Source organism: Leptidea sinapis, chromosome 18 (genome assembly GCF_905404315.1).
Source record: "Leptidea sinapis chromosome 18, ilLepSina1.1, whole genome shotgun sequence".
Lineage (NCBI taxonomy): Eukaryota > Metazoa > Arthropoda > Insecta > Lepidoptera > Pieridae > Leptidea > Leptidea sinapis.
In genome coordinates, this window is record NC_066282.1 from 13,687,940 (window position 1) to 13,706,036 (window position 18,097).

Below are 18,097 nucleotides of genomic sequence, written 5' to 3' on the forward strand. Positions count from 1 at the left end.
TGCGAAAACTACTGAACCGATCGGAAAAATACTTAAGCCGTAAGAGGTAGCGTGTTACGGAGAATAGAGTAAGTATATATTTGTTGGTGATTACTTATCCGAATCCTATATTTTATTACTTTTCTGTATATTTGCAATACAAATAATTCAGTCAATGGCATTTCATTATGATAAATCGTACAATGGGGGTACTTAATGGCAAAGTAAGTAGGTACCGCATATATCTAAATTACAGGAGGACTTTACTAAGACAAAAACAATTAAGTTACAGTTTTAAAACTGTGTATATTTTTTTCCCTAGCACAATATAAACATTATATTTTTATTACGGTACCTACGTATATGTTAGATCAATTTTTGGCGAAGAATTTTCTTCTTGAGTATTTTTGTGAAACTATAGCCTATATCAGGTATATCGAAAGGTAATATTTTGGAGTGTATGTAAAAAAATTGATCAGCAAACGCTATCTTTTAGAGAGAGCAAATAAAGACGCAATATGGAACATTGTTTATGTCGAAACGGTCCATTTACTTCAGTGATTATACATGAGCGTTTAATGTCATGCCAGTCCGTTGATTGCCGATTGTTAATATTGTTATCAGAATCTTTACTTTTTAATTAACGACCGCGCGAGAATATAAGCTTTATTAGAAGAATTTCAGCCCAACACAAACAAATTTGTAAATGTTTCAAAATTCTTCATCCAAAAATGTAGTTTGGACAATATTATTCATGGCAATATTGTCGATATTCACATAATACACACATAATGTTTAATCTTAGCACCGATAATTTCCGTTAAAATGAGAAAACACATAGTCTAAGCTTGGTGGTACTTCATCGTATCATTGGCTAAATTGTTCTGTATCTTCTACCGAAGCCACAGAAGGAAGTATAGAAAAAAGTAGAATAAATAACATAAAATATATGACCAAACATGAACGAATCATTCAATGAAAAGGTTAAGAAGAAATTAGCCTTTCTTTATCAAATTACGTTTCCGCTTTCATCTCTTAGATTCATATCATTTAATTTATGTTCCAATCGTCTGAACAAACCATTTCCTGTAATTTTTCAATATGGCCGCTAGCAATAACCAGACTGTTCTAGATTCATCTGGTTTCATCTTTACCAAAATCAGATTTGCACTTACATGTCATACAGACTTTAAAAAATATCAATGTCTAGTGAAATTATTTAGTGATTACCTACTCTGTGGTGTTACGTACGTGTCAAAGTGATTTTTTGCAGTTTCCGTTGAAATAAATAGTTGTTAAATGTTCGCTTAATTCGGGTTTTTTTATGACAATAAGAGACGAGACGAGCAGGACGTTTAGCTGATGGTGATTGATATGCCCTACCCATTACAATGCAGTGCCACTCAGGATGCTTGAGACATAAGATGTTAAGGTGAAGTGAGTCCCAAATACCACGTTTTGACTGTATAGAAAATCAATTTTATGGCAAAAATAAACATCGAATTTTAAATACTTTTGTGATGACAATCATAACTTTAGGATTCTTGTTGGTAAGTTATAGGAGTCGAAACACGATTGACTGAACTTGACTCGATGGATTTGCCCAGTACCTTATTTCACTAGCTACGGCGCCCTTCAGACCGAAATACAATAATGCTTACACATTACTGCTTCACGGAGGAAAAAGGCGCCGTTGTGGTACCATTATCTAGCCAGAATCTTGTGCCCTGGTATGCCCTTAGTCGCCTCTCACCCTTGGGTCTGGGATTACCCTATTTTTTTATGCCCTGGGGAAGCACAGGGCAAATGTTTCAATGTTTTATTAAGAATTAAAGATTATTAATTATCGAAACACTTTCTGCTAACGACTTCTATCCTGCTCTCTAAGAAACTCTACTATAATTTCTGTATAAAAACTTTTTGTATCTTTGACAATAAAACAATCATGATCTGTTTAGTAATTTAAACGTGTAATCGTAACAATACAATTTTTTGCATTTTAAAATATTTTTCAGGAAATAATGATTCTAACGAGTTATTATTGCTAATTACGTGCATGTGTTGTAAACGTATATTCTTTCATAAAGCCTGTAATGAAACGTTTTTATTGCCAAAAGAGATAAAATTCCTGTTTATTATGAACATGTTAGATAACGTGGAATGTGTTTCCGCCTGTTTTTAAGTAGGTATTGATAATTTAGACCGAGAAAAGACTGGTCGGACGTTTCCACGAATACGATAAGACAATCCCTGATAATAATAATTAGCTACGTAGATATTAACAGTCATGACAGTTGACAGATGCAAATGAATATTGCGATTGTAATCTACGCCTCTACTGGGTCAGTTGCTACTTACAAATTGGTCTACATTTTTCGGTTATTGCTATTTTTTTCGATTTTTTTCTTGGTTAGTAGTTAGAATATATCTACGAACTTAATTACTTTCATGTTTTTGGGGTTCAAACACAGACCGAGAGAAATACTCTCATATTGATAATTTTAATATTTATATATTGCTTATTGACAATAATAACGTATGTATCAGAGGGTTATTGTCTGTTTCATGATGAAATAACAAGACGTAAATAACATATCAATCATTATAAAGCTTTTTTTGCTTGTAATTAATTGAATGAACGGTTCATCAATCAATTGTGAATGAGTCAGTGAAGAGTTCGCCACGAAAGATAGCACTATAGACTGACTTGCAATACACTAGCGTATTGACTATAGACAAACAAGTAGTACCTACGTGCGATAGAGAAGAACATCTGTAATGGAGATACATCACTGACCATACCACTGGACAGGCTGTTCCATATGTTTAACAATTTTTTGTGCCTACGTGAAGCGCCACTCGCTTGCGTCCAGGGAACTAATTTTGACGTAGAATAATACAAATGGCTGCGGAGGAACGTACAATACTCTGAAGTATTTTTGCATTTGAATTAATTTCGTTCGTTTTCCGTGTTATTTATACTTCAAGAATCAACGTAATAAGGTACACTATTTTTTTGAAAATAGTTTCCCACAATCTGTTTGTTGAGGTTGTCATTATTAGTTTTAGTACCGCAGACTCTCGCTACATGGCCAACAGCGCCAAAATGGCGAATATCAAACAGGCACAAAAGCACTCTGACAGCAGCCATTTCAGTAGTATATAGTACTGGTCAGCGAGATATATCAAGATAGGAAAGGAAAGCGAATCTATTATGGTTGTAAAAAAGTTGTAACCGATTTTGATTGACAACTCGTAAACAGTAAGCGATGCTTGACAATAGCTCCTTAATATTTTCAATATTAAACCACTAGCAAACACTTACAAATCATAATTGATCACGAGTTATCGTCTATACTCTACTATATTCTAAGTCTATAAATCTATCTATCTATAAGCTTATATCAGTTTTCATGTAGACTTGTTGAATGATGTAAAAAATTGATAAACTACTGGATATTATGTAAACTTTTCACAACCATATAAATGGCTTAACAGAGCTTAGTAGACAAATATGTATAGAAAAATAATTGTTTGTATTTAATTTACCTAACAAACTTGTCGAGAGATAAAAGATAGTTGTATATCGTATTACAATCAAACAAGAAACTATTCAAAGTTGACTTTGTAAGACGCCATTCTATTATTACTGCTCTATAGATTTTTTGTTCCAACTCTTAAAGGAATATTGGCCCTGAAACGTCTGAAATTATTTCCTAGATTGGCATCGTATTCCAAGGTAAATAAAATCATACAATTGTTAAGTAACTACTACATATTTTTTGTTAGTACTAGATTTTCTTTTTATATTAGTGAAAAAGGACAAACTATTGGTGACATACCTTGTGTATTGCGTAGATTTGATAAAAACAAAACATTTGTTGAGATTTTTGCCTTTCTTTCAGCTTTACTTATCGGTTGCAAAAACAAAGGGACACGTTATGAAATCTTCATTAAGTTCATAATATGAAAGATTATTTAATAATAACTTTTTAATTTTTTTCTATTATAGTAAAATATGTCACCTAATTGTTGTTACTCTGGTAAATTTTGTTAGGACTGATGTCCATCTATTTTTTGTCTACTCGAGCCCTCTTCACCCCCAACGCGTGATAGTAAACGTGATAGCTCAGAAACATTTAATTCTCATAGAAATAAAGTGCTCATTGCGCCTACAGCAGGCCTTCCAAAAATGTAATCTTTGACTACTCTTTTTGTTCCGTATTTAACGTGATTTGAGATCTTTTTGTAGAGTTCGTCATAATTTTTGTTTTTGAGATGTTCATTGATAGTCCTGCTTTTGCAATTTAATCTGCTGGTTGTAAACAACATTAGCTCTAACTTTCGAGGGCACTCAGAGAATAGAACCAGATCTTCTGCAAAGCGTAGGTGGCTTTATTTCTCGCCGTTTATGTTAAGTCCACTTTCACTACAATCTAATTACCAAAATATCATCTCCAAAACTGCTGAGAACAGTTTGCGTAAAATACAGTCTCCTTGTTGGACTCCTCTCTCTATTGCGAACTCCTCTCCTGTTTTTCCCAATCTAATCTATTCTCAGTATTACATCATCAGGGACTACATGAAAACAAATCTAATATATATTTCTTTGAATATAATAATACTAAAAATTCAATGTAGCTTAATTAACAAACGGATTGTTAAACCGGTTTTGATCATTGTTCAAAGCCTTTTCTTCAAATTTTACCTCAAATGTATTTTGAGGACTTTGCTAATATAACATCATGACAGCTCATAATAAATAATCTAAATAGCACAGTCAATAATTACGCTGTCCTTCGTCTATCTGAAAGTTAACTGACATCTTATCTGCGTAAACAACTATGTATATTTATATGTATACTTAAGTAAATAATCTATAATCTATAGGAAAATTATTAGAATGTGTTTTATTATTTATATGCTTAGTAAGGCCATAATTTCTGACATAATTAAAATTGCATTTATTTTTTATAACGTTATGTAATCTTAATAAAACTTCTTTTTATTAATTGATGTGTCAGCATAGGAAATAAATTATTGTATTCGAAATGACCATCATTGCCTTTTATGCTGGCGTTAAATCAGTCTGGCTACGAAACTATCGATTTACGCACTGTTTGCATATGAAATTTAGTCACTGTTTGTTATAAGAGCAGGCCATGTTTTCTAGAACTGACCATAATGTTGCATTCCTAGGGGGACTAGACGGGTGCCAGTTTTTAGCTCTTATACAGTCCGAAACGTTAACTTGCTGACGAGCTTGGGTAGTTTGTGTCTTGCGACCAGGTATAGAGATTTCAGCCCTTATAAAGTGCGCAATGTTGACTTCCACCCAAGCTTCGTGGGTAGTTCGGGCCTTGTGACCACGTGCAGTCTTCCTGGAAAGCCCAAGACACATTTTTGTGTCAATGTCACATGTGTGTCACATGTGTGTGTAAGGCACCCCTAAGCAAACCATGAGTGATGCAGGATGATGACGAATAGAATCACATATGCATGTGCTAGATTTCTATCACAATGTTTTTTCACTTATGCAATTCATGAATTCATTATGAACGGCCAAAGTTCAAGTATACTTGTTAAAATGTAAAAGATATATGGTGGGTTATACTGAATTTTTGTCACAAAATATTTATTTTCTGCCTCGATTGCAAGATAGATACAATGTACAAGATACCTGCCAGAAACTTTAAACTACCATAGTCACGTACGAGGTTTTGTATGAAAAATATTGGTTGGCCGCTGTTAATACCCACAAAATAAAGTGTTTAGCTTTCATAAGAAATTTTTCTCTTCAAATACACTGCCACTAAATATTCATCTTATATAGTCCATCTTTAGTAATCATCATTGTTTATTTCCAGCGACACTCATCACCGCTACAGCTGGCACCTGCTACGGGTGGCCATCACCAACACTCCCCTATCTACAATCATCACACAGCCAAATACCAACATCACCCAGTGAGGGATCATGGATAGTATCAATAATGATCCTTTGCTCAGCGATTACTCCGATCCCGTCCGCATACTTGGCTGATAGATTTGGGAGGAAGACCACACTTCTTCTCGGCGCAATACCGTTCATCTTGGGTTGGGTGCTGGTGATAGTGGCCAAGTCTGTAGCTGTGCTATACGTGGCCAGGATGTTCTCTGGACTTGGATACGGGATAGTGTATACAGTGGCACCGATGTACACGGGGGAGATCGCTACCAATGAAGTCCGAGGCGCCCTTTCAACCTTAATAACTTTAATGAATAAGGTAAGAACTTTTTTCTTTTTTTTTTAACATTCATCCAAAAATATTCTTAATGACCTTTCACATTTATGCGGTGGATAGGTAAGCTGATCCGTTGGCCGAAATAGCTGTTAGCATTTGGGTTTCCAGTAGCCCTATTGCGGCGCGTAGATAGTACTTTGTACATTCTGGGCCTAAGAGCCAATTGTCTCCACACTAAACGGCAAAAAAAGACTCACTCGAGACCGACATATTTGCGACGATTGCAGTCTTCGGCAGTCGAAACAGCAGCCCCAACACCAAGTAGCATGGACATAATAAGGAGACATAGGCTGAGATATTATATACAGAGTACTCAGACTTCGCTAACACTTTACTTACCTAAAACTCGGCAGATTGTGATAAAACGCAAACTTGACTTTTGCATTGGTCTTGCTAAATCTCTGTATAATTTCAGCTGTAAAATGGCTATAAAAACGAAATCAAACATTATGCTAAGGTTGTTTTCACGTGAGTAGCAAAGTAGGCTCTATAGATCTCAGCCACACTGTCTCATTAATAAACGCAGTGTAAAGATACTCCCAAGTTTAAAATAACTTCTCCATGTCATGTAATTCTGTAGACTTTAAACTTCACGTTTATTAATAACACAGACAGTCCATGCAAGTTATGTATAGCAGCGCCCTTCCCCGTGCCCAAACCCTTAGTGTCATGTATCTGAATATTAGTCAGTGAAGTATTTTTTTTATGTCAGTAAGGGACGAGACGAGCAGATCGTTCAGCTGATGGTAATTGATACGCCCTACCCATTACAATGCAATTCCATTCTGGATTCTTGAAAAACCCAAAAAATCTGAGCGGCACTAGAATTGCGCTCGTCACCTCGAGATATTAGATGTTAAGTTTCATATGCCCAGTAATTTCGCTAGATACGGCGCCCGTCAGACATAAACACAGTAATGTTTACACATTACTGATTCACGGCAGAAGTAGGCGCTGTTATGGTACCCATAATCTAGCCGGCTTCCTGTGCAAAGGAGCCTCCCAGGTAAAAGGAGGTTCATTTCATGAAGACGTTTGCCTTCGGAGCGGGTTATAACCATTTGGCTCTAAAATAGCTGGTATATTATGAGCACCAAATGTCCTGCGGATGACTTCAAACGCGGAAATGCCCACTTCCCCGTAGTGATAGTTTTATTTTCATGTAATCATATTAAATATTGTAAATATAGTTAGTTATAAGCATTGTTTTAAATAAAAGTTATAAGGAACTATTGTAATTTACAATGTTATACATTATCATCTCTAGAGTTAATCCGCAAAGCTAAGCTGTTGACTCGCCAAACGTGGCACTTGGCACGAGAGTGAACATACCTCGTGTCAACAATAGGCCGCCATACCATTTTTTTTATTATTACATATAAGCCACAACAGGACCAATCCTTAATCTAAGTCTATGACAATACTTTAATATTATACGCAAATACCAAATATAGGTAATAATGTACTTACCTATACACTTCACACCTTCTTTAATGTTCTATACCCATACTAATTACTACTTGTTTGAACAGATGTAAATTTGAAAGCAAATGGAAATTAAAATTATTATGTATGTGGCCTCAATATGAAGCCATTGAGTAATTAATTCAGTTTCATTACCGCGATGTGTCATAAAAATATCACAACACCTACTCATCCTACGAATTCTAGTCAAATTTGTTTACGTACATACACTAACAGATGTCGCTATACTACCTATGTGTGATTTAATCTAAAAGATATCTATTTAACTATTCGCTCAGACGACAGAGTACATTTTATTATGCTCAGACTTTCATAAATACGTATATTACTTTCCTGTTGTGAATGTTCCGATTAATACTGCTTAATGCGTCTTATTTTAATGACAAGTACATACGTAGTTCTGATAATTAATCTTTGCTTGTTAGCCAAAACAAAACGTGACTCAATAGCACATTATATTTATTATAGGATCGTTAGATAAGAATTAAAATCCATGTTTTGTACTGAGCAAAAAATACATCACGAAACATTTCGTAATAGCCGTAATCCTCATTTATTGCAAATAATAATTAAAAATATGAAATTAATATGAAGGTATTCATATGTAGGTAATTATTGGAAAAGATAACATATTATCAAATTATTTCTGGAATGCAATACTTTTTAAGAAGCGTTATTACGTACTTCAATTGTCCAAGCTGTTCTTTTCCTTCAGAATGTACAAATACATACCAAGAACCACATTTTTGGTATATAACATCCTCGGCATAAGAGACTTAACGAGTTTTATTTCATTATTTCAGGTCGGAATTCTTGCCCAATACTGCATCGGACCGTACGTCGGAATGCGAACCCTGGCAGCCATCAATTTGATTCTTCCCATAAGCTTCGTCGTTACTTTCATCTTCCTACCAGAATCGCCTTATTACTACTTGAAATTTGAACGGAGCGAAAGAGCCGAGCGTTCCCTTAGAAACTTACGCAGTGGAGATATAAGACTAGAACTGAAAAATATAGAAATAAATGTCCAAGAGGACATGAAGAATAGAGGGTCGTGGTGCGATTTAATCTCAGAAGCAACCAATAGGAAGGCACTATGGATAACTTTGGGAGTGTTCACGATACAACAACTTTGTGGCAGCGCTGCCGTGGTTGCGTATGCGCAAGTTATATTCGCAGTAACTGAAAGCCACATCGAATCGCACCACGAATCTATAATGCTTGGTTGCGTGCAAGTTGCCACGTGCTGCCTTTCTGTACTTCTTGTGGACCGCCTAGGAAGAAAGCCTTTGCTTTTGCTCTCTGCTTTAGGCGTAGGATTGATGAACGGCACTATAGGAACATATTTCTACTTCTACTTGAACGATAAAGCATCTGTGGGACATCTCTATTGGCTGCCAATTACGGCAATTCTTATTTACATCGTTTGCTACGCCGTCGGGCTATCGACCGTGCCTTACGTGATCATTGGAGAGATGTTCCCGACCAATGTCAAGCTGTACGCATCCTGTGTCGCTCATATTTACACCGGAATCTCTATGTTCGCTGTACAAAAACTCTTTCAGGTAATTGTTTTTCTGTTCAACTTAGATAATCAGTATTAGGACATCATATCCATGGACAACTGTTTCCACTTGACACGCTTACATCTTGACTTCAAGCCTTTTCTTGAATTCCGAATGTATTTTGGAATATTTTGATCTTTTTATTAATATTTATAAAATTTCGTGATTTATCTCTCTGCAATCTGTATATTTATACAGTAGCTGTCCCGCCTATACCCCCAGAACTTTTCGTCGTGGAAATCTTTGGGGGAGGTCTTTGTCCAGCAGTGGACGTCATCCGGCTGATCATGATGACCGCCAAACGTGATTTTGCCAATTAAAAAGTTCCGCTCTCGCTCATCTAAATTGCTTGACTTAATTATTTGTATTGCGAATATACAAGTATTTCTATGTCAATAAAATATTAAGGATAAGTAAATACTAACATATCCTATACTAAACTAAAATCTTCTCCGAAACACGCTGCCTCTTATGATATTATTCCGATTGGTTCAGTATTGTTCGCAGTATAACCGAAAAATAAAACTGGCTCTCTATATTTTATCAGGTAAACTGTGATTCCTCATGTTTTTGCAAGACAATATGGGCGGCGGTGATCACTTAATCAGGCGACACGTACGCTTGTTTAGGAACAAACTTCTTCCTGAACTAAAGCTGAAATGAGCGAGTACAGAATGCTCAACTGTATTTGTGAGTTGCTGCTTTATGTCATAGAATAACAAATCAAGGAATCGTGATGCACTTAACATCACCGTGGCCCATCCTCTGTTGCATGAGATGAATCACACGAGCGTCTATATAGACAAATTTTTAAATATCCCCACTTTTAAGGCACACGTCTTAATGACCAGGAAATTCGTCGTGTGACGTGGAAGTGTGGAGTTTGAATGTACGTTGAAGAAAGTTTCATGAGTACAGTATTGAGACCTCACGCCACACATTCAGATGGTGATGATCATATTTCAGTGTGTGGTACGATACTGGATATCACCGGTATGAAACAGAACAAATAGGTCAATATGGATAAACACGGAGGAAAAACATCTTTAACGTAGACACAGAGAGACAGAAAAAGAAAGCGAACCAGTAACAGTACTGTAACCGATTTTAATTAACAAGTCCATGTAGTTAATGTAATTCCAAGTGTGGCTGACTGTCACACACTTGCCACACTTGGAATTAGCTCCTTAATGTTTTGAATATTAGACTACTAGGTAAGCACACATTGTCAAATCAAGTCTGGCATTATCCGGGTGTCAGGTCGTCTATACACCAATATGTGTTAAAGTTTTTGTTATAATATTATTTACTTAGATTTAATATTTATTAATTCACTCAAATTAATGTATTTTTAATAAGATCACTTTATGAACGTCAAAATATAATGGACCATTCGAAAAATATGTGCCTCAGACCTGAGAAGAACAGGTGCAAGTAACTCAGCGGGCTTATTTCTCTTATAAAACTCCGTTACAATAAAATATTTATGAAATATATAACGCTCCTCTTCCAAGTTTTCGTATTATTAAGAAAGTCATGTACCGTACATGTACCTTTGAGGTCAACTTTTCCACACAAATATTTTAAAGTTCGATGATGCCTCATGTATGAAATTGTATGTTTCAGGTTGTAAAAGATGCCTGGGGTATCTACACAGTATTCTGGGGCTTCTGCGTATTCTCGCTCCTTGGCCTCGTATTCATGCTCGCTGTCCTTCCCGAGACCAAGGGGAAGTCCTTCGCCTGCATACAAGCACAACTGAAGAGAGACGTCGCTCGCGACAACGCAAGCAAACTAATGACTGTCGAGTATTAAAATAGCTTAAGTTAAGAAACATTTGGAATGAAACCATAGATAATGAACTTAATTTTATTAATAGGTTTACAAACGACAAGTTTTTATATAAAAGCCGTTATTGGAACAGCCTGTACAGGGCAATGAGGGGGAGAATTGTAGGGATAAGCCTGGTCGAACCACCAGAGAATGCAGTGTAGTCTGCCGCATCATAATCTGCTGGCAACCCTCTGGTGGCCACGACGCGAGTGTAAAGCCGCGCTGAATCTTTCGCCGTCCTCGTTTTGTTGGGACTCTCGAAATCCACCAAGTAGAGGCCGAAACGGGACCTGCAAATTGCATTTACAAACATTACGAGTGAAATATAATTATCATGATTTGACTGAATGTGGCGTTTCATTTTTATCTTATCGATTCGTGACCTAGTTAACAATGTTAACGCTAAATTTGTCATGTTCTGATTTTATTGAGGAAAACATTTGTAATCTTAACAATGATACGATCTTGATTCGATATTCATTCAGGAAATCAGAATTAATTAATAAAAGTGGACCATATCTATATAAAATGTGCTTATGTATCATAACTGATTCCGAAAAGATAAGACTAAATCTATAAAGATTATTCTTGTTAATTTTTTTATAATATAGATCGTATGTATACGGAAAAGTATTGTATAAGAGTATTTAGATGAATGATAATATTATCTATTTTACACAAAGTTTATAAGTATTTATTATAATATCGCCACAGTATATATGTATGGAAACTTCGTACAATCGTTAGATATAACGCACGTACACGTGTGCAGGTGTCATGCATGTCTCAATGCGCCACGCACAGGGCTTGCTGAATTGCGACGTCCGCTTTTGGCCTTGTTGTGTGAGTTGTTTGTACGTAGTATGGAAAATACTGCTTTAGTATATATATATATATATATATATATATATATATATATATACCCTTCGGGATAATGACGGGAAGGAGGTTCTGAATGCTCATGCATACCAACGCAGCCTATTTTTGCGTTTGTTATGTAGGACTCCCAAAAAAACCTAAGTGCCTACCCACTACTTGAGGTGGGCTTTGGGCAAGTGCCCTCTAAGCCTTCATCGAAGGCGACCTATCTCTTGGAGAGAGAGAGGTGCAAGCGGCACTCTCTTTGGAGTATCCACTGGGATCCACACAGAAGGTGCTGTCTAATTGGGACTAGTGACATCAGAAGGATGATCACAAACTGCCATCTGTTTAGCATTCATTATCAAAATTATACTGTGCTTTAATATTGTGTTGGTATGTTGTAATATACTAGTTTGTTAAGTATGTAGCCCTTATCTGTTATGAAATACATAACAATGTATTTCATCATAATTTTCTATTCATGTTTCAATATCAGATCCATTTCGTTGCATGCAGTTCGAAAGTTGAAGCTCAATGCAATATATTATATTATTAGACACGTGTCCCAAAAAATATTGTCAAGTGGACATCTAGATCATCATGTGGTATCGCTCGCCCTGTAGGTACCTATTAAAATACGGTACAGCTAAAACACAAAACCACTTTGTAATTCAACATGCAGCGCCATCTGCAGGAAGCTAAATAATCAACTCGAAGCTTAACTCAGCTGTTATAGTTAGAGGGCAGGTTAGTCGTAGAGGAGTATTAATGTAGTTTCCAGTTTATGTCCAAATTCTGATTTAAAAGAAATTAATTAATCGTAGGATAGACAGACGTCTAGATGTCCGGTAGGGTAGCACTTTCCCTTTGTCTGGGCGCAAAAAAACCGTTGCTTGACTTATTTGTGTTCACATTAAACAATTAATCCATGTTCAGTGCAAATAAGTGCTACCTATCAAATGCTTTAATCTATATTGCTTCTCCTATCTTATATATAACAAGTTGATACTTTACTCAAGTAGCTCTATCTGACATAGGGCTCTATAGGGCTATCAGCAGATGATTTTTAGTCGGTAGGAGGTGTTTACACTTGAGCCCAACATGTGGGCCCCGGTTTGGGGTCTTCAATACGTTAACGTTTTTTCCTCCTCTCCAAAAAAAATAAACCAATGCTGGCTAGGCTCATTTGCCCAGTAGTTTCACTAGCTACGGCGCCCTTCTGATTAAAACACAATAATGCTTATACATTACTGTTCCACGGCACACGTAAGCCTCTTGCCCGTTTGTCCCCTCCTATATAAAAATCAAAAAGTCATTCAAAGGAGAATAGCAACAATATAAACATACACATAGCCGTCATCCCATTCCCAATTGTCCATCAAGCTCCAGGCGAAGTATCCCTGCACGTTGCTGCGGTCTTCGTGAATGGCGTGCAGCAGAGCATTGAGGTAGTGATTGTAGTAGCTGACACGAGCTTTGTCGTGCACTCCGCTATAGTCTGCATAGCCATTCTCGGTCACAATTATCGGGATGTTGTTATACGATTTAGATATCCAGTGGAGAAGTTTTCGGAAGCCGAATGGCACAACCTGTAACAGAAAGTAATTTTTATTTTTGAATAGGTTGAATTGAATAAGTCGTCAGTAAAAATAAATTATATTCACAACAAAACGAATGAATTGGAATGATTACATGTACAAGTAAAATTCCTACGAGGAAGTGTACCAAGAATACTGTCAGCATTTCCGCGTTGAAGAGCCAACACAAATAGCTTGGACATGAGAAAAAACCAAATTGTCGACGCAAGTTTCGTCCCTTACCAGCGCCCTTACCTGTGCCCAAGGCCCCAGGTCACTTCATCAGGACGCTTGCCATCGCGTTGAGCAACAACATATTAGATCAAAATAGGTAGTATATTGAGAATATAATTGTCATTATTATATTTGCAATACATGGCCAATATATGATCGCAGCAAAAAACGTAAAAACACGGGGCGTGTATCTCTTTCGAGACTTCTGAATACGTAATCATTGATCAAGTGTACGGTCTACTGCTGTCTCTTTTATTCACAGTTATAAAGACAGGGACAGTCATACAGTCACTTATTAGTATTACCACACAGCAGGGGTAGAATAGTACATTACGATACAAGTGCGCAAAGTAGGTCGTTCCCGCAAGAGCGAAGCGAGTCCAAGATGACCTACGTGCGCACGAGTGTCAAATACTATTTTTCCTATTAAGTTGCGCAAAGTTCGACCACTAATTATTTTCAAACATTCCCGCACGCTCTTGTCAAAGTGGTACCCTGCGAACGCAAATGCATGCGCAAAATCCATCTTTGCGCACGATAATAGGAAAAAGTACTAGAATTATTACGTATTACGCCTAGAAAATGGATCTGGGAGCTATCTGCCCGATATGCCATGACACAATTTCAAAAATAAGTTCAACATTTTCGAAAGCCAGCAACATTATTGTAATTTCTTTTAGCATCGGCTATGGTGATCACCTATTCTGTGTTGTGCTGCGTCAAGCTCTTTTCAGAATACTATTGTGCATAGCAAATAAGGACCTTAATCTTTACTATATAGCATGGCGTTCATGGCGATCACAAGTACTTATATTATCTAGTATATAAATCTTTGTAGAGTGTGATCGACACAATGGATTTAATATTGGATAGTCTTGAAAGCTCATTGAGCGATGATGACAATTCGGAATTTGACACTATCTTGACCTTAATGCTACGAAAGAAGAGAAATGCCAGAGCATGGATATCAAATCATATAAAGTTAAGAGGAGAAGTGGTGATTTGAAACTTTTTGAAGATGGAAGAAGGAGGAACTGGGCGGCTCACAGTTACATCGCTGCATGCATGAACTCAGCCCACGCTCAGTTTTATTGCGTATATTATATCGTACACTGAAGTGTAAACGTGTCCATAATAATGTATACGAGATATTGTTGTGCTATTATATTATAGCGTTGTCTGAAAAGAGCTTTATAGCCAATAAACACCTTCATTCAAGTACCACATAAATTCCAGTTGAAATGGCCTAAAGGTTTTAGGTAAGTGTGTCCTTATTATTAATTGCATATCTAAGCAGTGACCTTAAAAACTGGTTATTTCGTTCAAACTATTGGTACCCAATAAAACCGAACAAAAACGGATCGTAACTTAAGCCAACTACTAACAAAAAATAACGCCATTTTAATGTTCCACGAAATCTGTCCTTAAATAAGTTTAAGTAGCCTCCATCATATTATTGCTTGAACTTTGATTCAACTTATTACTATAAATGGTACCTGTTATAGTTAATAAATCATTATTATTTGGATGCAATTTCTAATTATGACAGTAATCATCTTCATGAAGCATGAATACACATGAATTCAAGCTCTAAAGGTTGATGCATCCAATATACGATAATTTATATTTAAACAGTTTATTATTTATTAGCTTTTATAAAATAATTTATATTATTTAGTTTAAAAACACCTTTATTACATTTGATTCAGCACCTTACAAACTAATTTGTTATGTATATTACAGCCACTGTGAAATTCTCCATTTGCTTTAAAATAGTGGCTGTTTGAGTTTCTTGTATGTTCTTCTCACGAGCTTAACTTTTACCGAACTTCAGTAAATTCAGTAATTTAAAAGACATATTTATATACTAGTCAAATAAATAAGGGCCACCACGTTTTTACAGTATTCTCATGAATCCTTGAGGTTTAAAGGTTGATCAATGATTCAATTGGATAAATTGATTGATTTTTATTGTAGACAGAATAAAATAATGATGCATTCCATTAAATAAAGAAATTTTCTCCACTTTTTCTAAAAATTAACATTTTTGCGAAAATAATTAGTCAGGAAAAAAAATCTGAAAAAATTAAAACCTAAAATGTCGGTTGATATATGACTTTCCTCAATATCTAGTATGCCGTCCTCAATTACTAATGCACTTTTGAAGCCTAGAAGGTACACTCTCCACCAGGTGTACTACTATTTCTTGAGGAATTTGTTCCTAGCTTGATTTCAGAATGTTTATTAGCTGCTTTTCATTGTGCACGGGTTGGTCTGTGCTTTGAACACTGCGTTACAGTAAGTCCCACATGTGTTCAATAGGATTTAGATCCGGACTGTTTGCAGGCCAGTCCAAGACCTGTATACCAGCCTCCTCTAGGGCTTCTCTGGTGGCCCTAGCTGTATGAGCGCGAGCATTATCGTGCATCAGGTGGAATCTTGCGCCGATTCTGTGTGCATATAAGACCACATGGGGTCTTATGACCTCCTCAATGTAACGTTGAGCTGTTATTGTGCCTTCGTTTAGAATTACCAGCTCGGTTCTGCCGGACATAGAGATTCCTCCCCATACCATAACATTGGGGCCCCCAAATCTGTCACTTTCATGGATGCAAGCATCCGAAAATCGCTCACCTTCACGCATACAGACCCTAATGCGACGGTCATCACTAAAAAATTTAACTTTGCACACATCCGTAAACAATACTGTCCTCCAATCATTCATATCCCACGCCAGATGCTGCCTTGCGAATGATAATCGGTTTGCACGATGAGCACTTGTTAATGGTATCCGCACTACGCGTCTCCTGGAGAACTGCTGGTCCTCGTGTAAACGATTTCTAATAGTTTGATCACTAACACGTGTACCGGTCGCCTGCCGCAAACGGTTTTGTAAGGAACGGGATGTTATACAGCGTTCTCTACGCGCAGTCAAGCGCACGTAGCGGCCCTCCTGTGCTGTAGTTGCTCGAACTCTGCCAGATCCCTGTCTCCTAGTTAGTCTCCCAGTCTCTTGAAAACGATTCCAAGCATTCTGGATCGCTCGGCGGGAAAAACGCAGCTGCAACGCCGCAGAACGCTGCGAATGGCCTTCTTGAAGCAATGCTACGGCCCTAGTTACGGTTGGCAAGTCCATATGACTTCGAAACTTCGGCATAACTTTTTTTAAAATGTTAATTCAGCCACTAGTCAAACAAAACTTACAGTGTTTCTGAGAGAATCGTCAATTTGACTGAGTTGAAATCCGTTTTAAAATCGGGTAGAATCAAGTGGTTACAATAAATTATCTAAAACTACCCACTTTAAACAATTATGAGGGTGGAATGCTCAAAAAATGTGTGTAAACAAATAAGGTAACACCACAATAAATTATCAGCTACTTGAGAATGAACAAAAAATAAATTATCCCTAGTGAGGCCAAAAAAATCAAGTGGCCTTTATTTTGTTTTGACTAGTATATATTATATAGTGCTGACTCTAGAGCGCTTAGCGCGCGCGACACATTAATAAAATTTATCTCACTTGACTTGACTAAAATTATGTGGTAGTTTTTGAGTTTCAATAAATGATTTCATATCGTATTTGCAATAAAAATATATGGATTTAAATTTGATTTATATAAAATAAGCCTTTATTCAGATACAGTTATATTATTTTTACATTAAGTATTTGATGTTATATTACATCGGTAACTGAATCTATTTATCCTAATTTAACAAATGCTTCTTTAAGCATTTACTTCTATAGAGATACATAAATTGTCTAAAACAAGCAAAGACCTAAGGCGAAACAAATACCCTAAACACATGTTCGTATTTGGTACGGACGGACCATCTGACGGTCCGGTGGACGCACCTAGCACCATCTGTTCCAGCGTTGTACGGTCCGGACGGTAATAATAATAAATTTTTGCGACGGACAATGCGAACCTGGAGGTCTACTCGCAAAATCGACAACGATACATTCGGAACGATACGATAATAACACGAATATATCGCACCTACCCTAACAAATGTTCGTATTCCATATCGTTTATTGTAACAATATCGTAACCATAAAGTAATATTTGATTTTTTTACGATGTTAGAGTGAATGAATTATGCGCAAACTATGTATAATCTGTGCTATGTCGCTGCTAAGTGTCAAAAGTCAAAACATAGCTTAGGCGCTTAGAACCACGCCAGACTCTGCACCACCAATTTGCATCATTTACACAAAATGTAAATATTAAAAAGTTATGTTATGAATATAATATGACCATCTTAAATTGAAAAAAATAT

General features: G+C 36.5%; 2 protein-coding genes across 2 annotated transcripts in view; one reads left to right on the forward strand and one right to left on the reverse strand.

Moving 5' to 3' along the window:
• Positions 1-11,493, forward strand: part of LOC126969396 (facilitated trehalose transporter Tret1-like) — a 36,714-nt gene extending 25,221 nt beyond the window's left edge. The window contains exons 2-4 of the mRNA XM_050814791.1: positions 5,847-6,244; positions 8,551-9,312; positions 10,939-11,493. Of these exons, the coding sequence (XP_050670748.1) occupies positions 5,847-6,244; positions 8,551-9,312; positions 10,939-11,127 (1,349 nt within the window). The 3' untranslated portion in view covers positions 11,128-11,493. The remainder of the gene's footprint in view (positions 1-5,846; positions 6,245-8,550; positions 9,313-10,938) is intronic.
• Positions 11,168-18,097, reverse strand: part of LOC126969395 (myrosinase 1-like) — a 48,951-nt gene continuing 42,021 nt past the window's right edge. Inside the window, exons 6-7 of the mRNA XM_050814790.1 lie at positions 13,354-13,595; positions 11,168-11,435 (exon numbers count right to left, since the gene is read on the reverse strand). Of these exons, the coding sequence (XP_050670747.1) occupies positions 11,225-11,435; positions 13,354-13,595 (453 nt within the window). The 3' untranslated portion in view covers positions 11,168-11,224. The remainder of the gene's footprint in view (positions 11,436-13,353; positions 13,596-18,097) is intronic.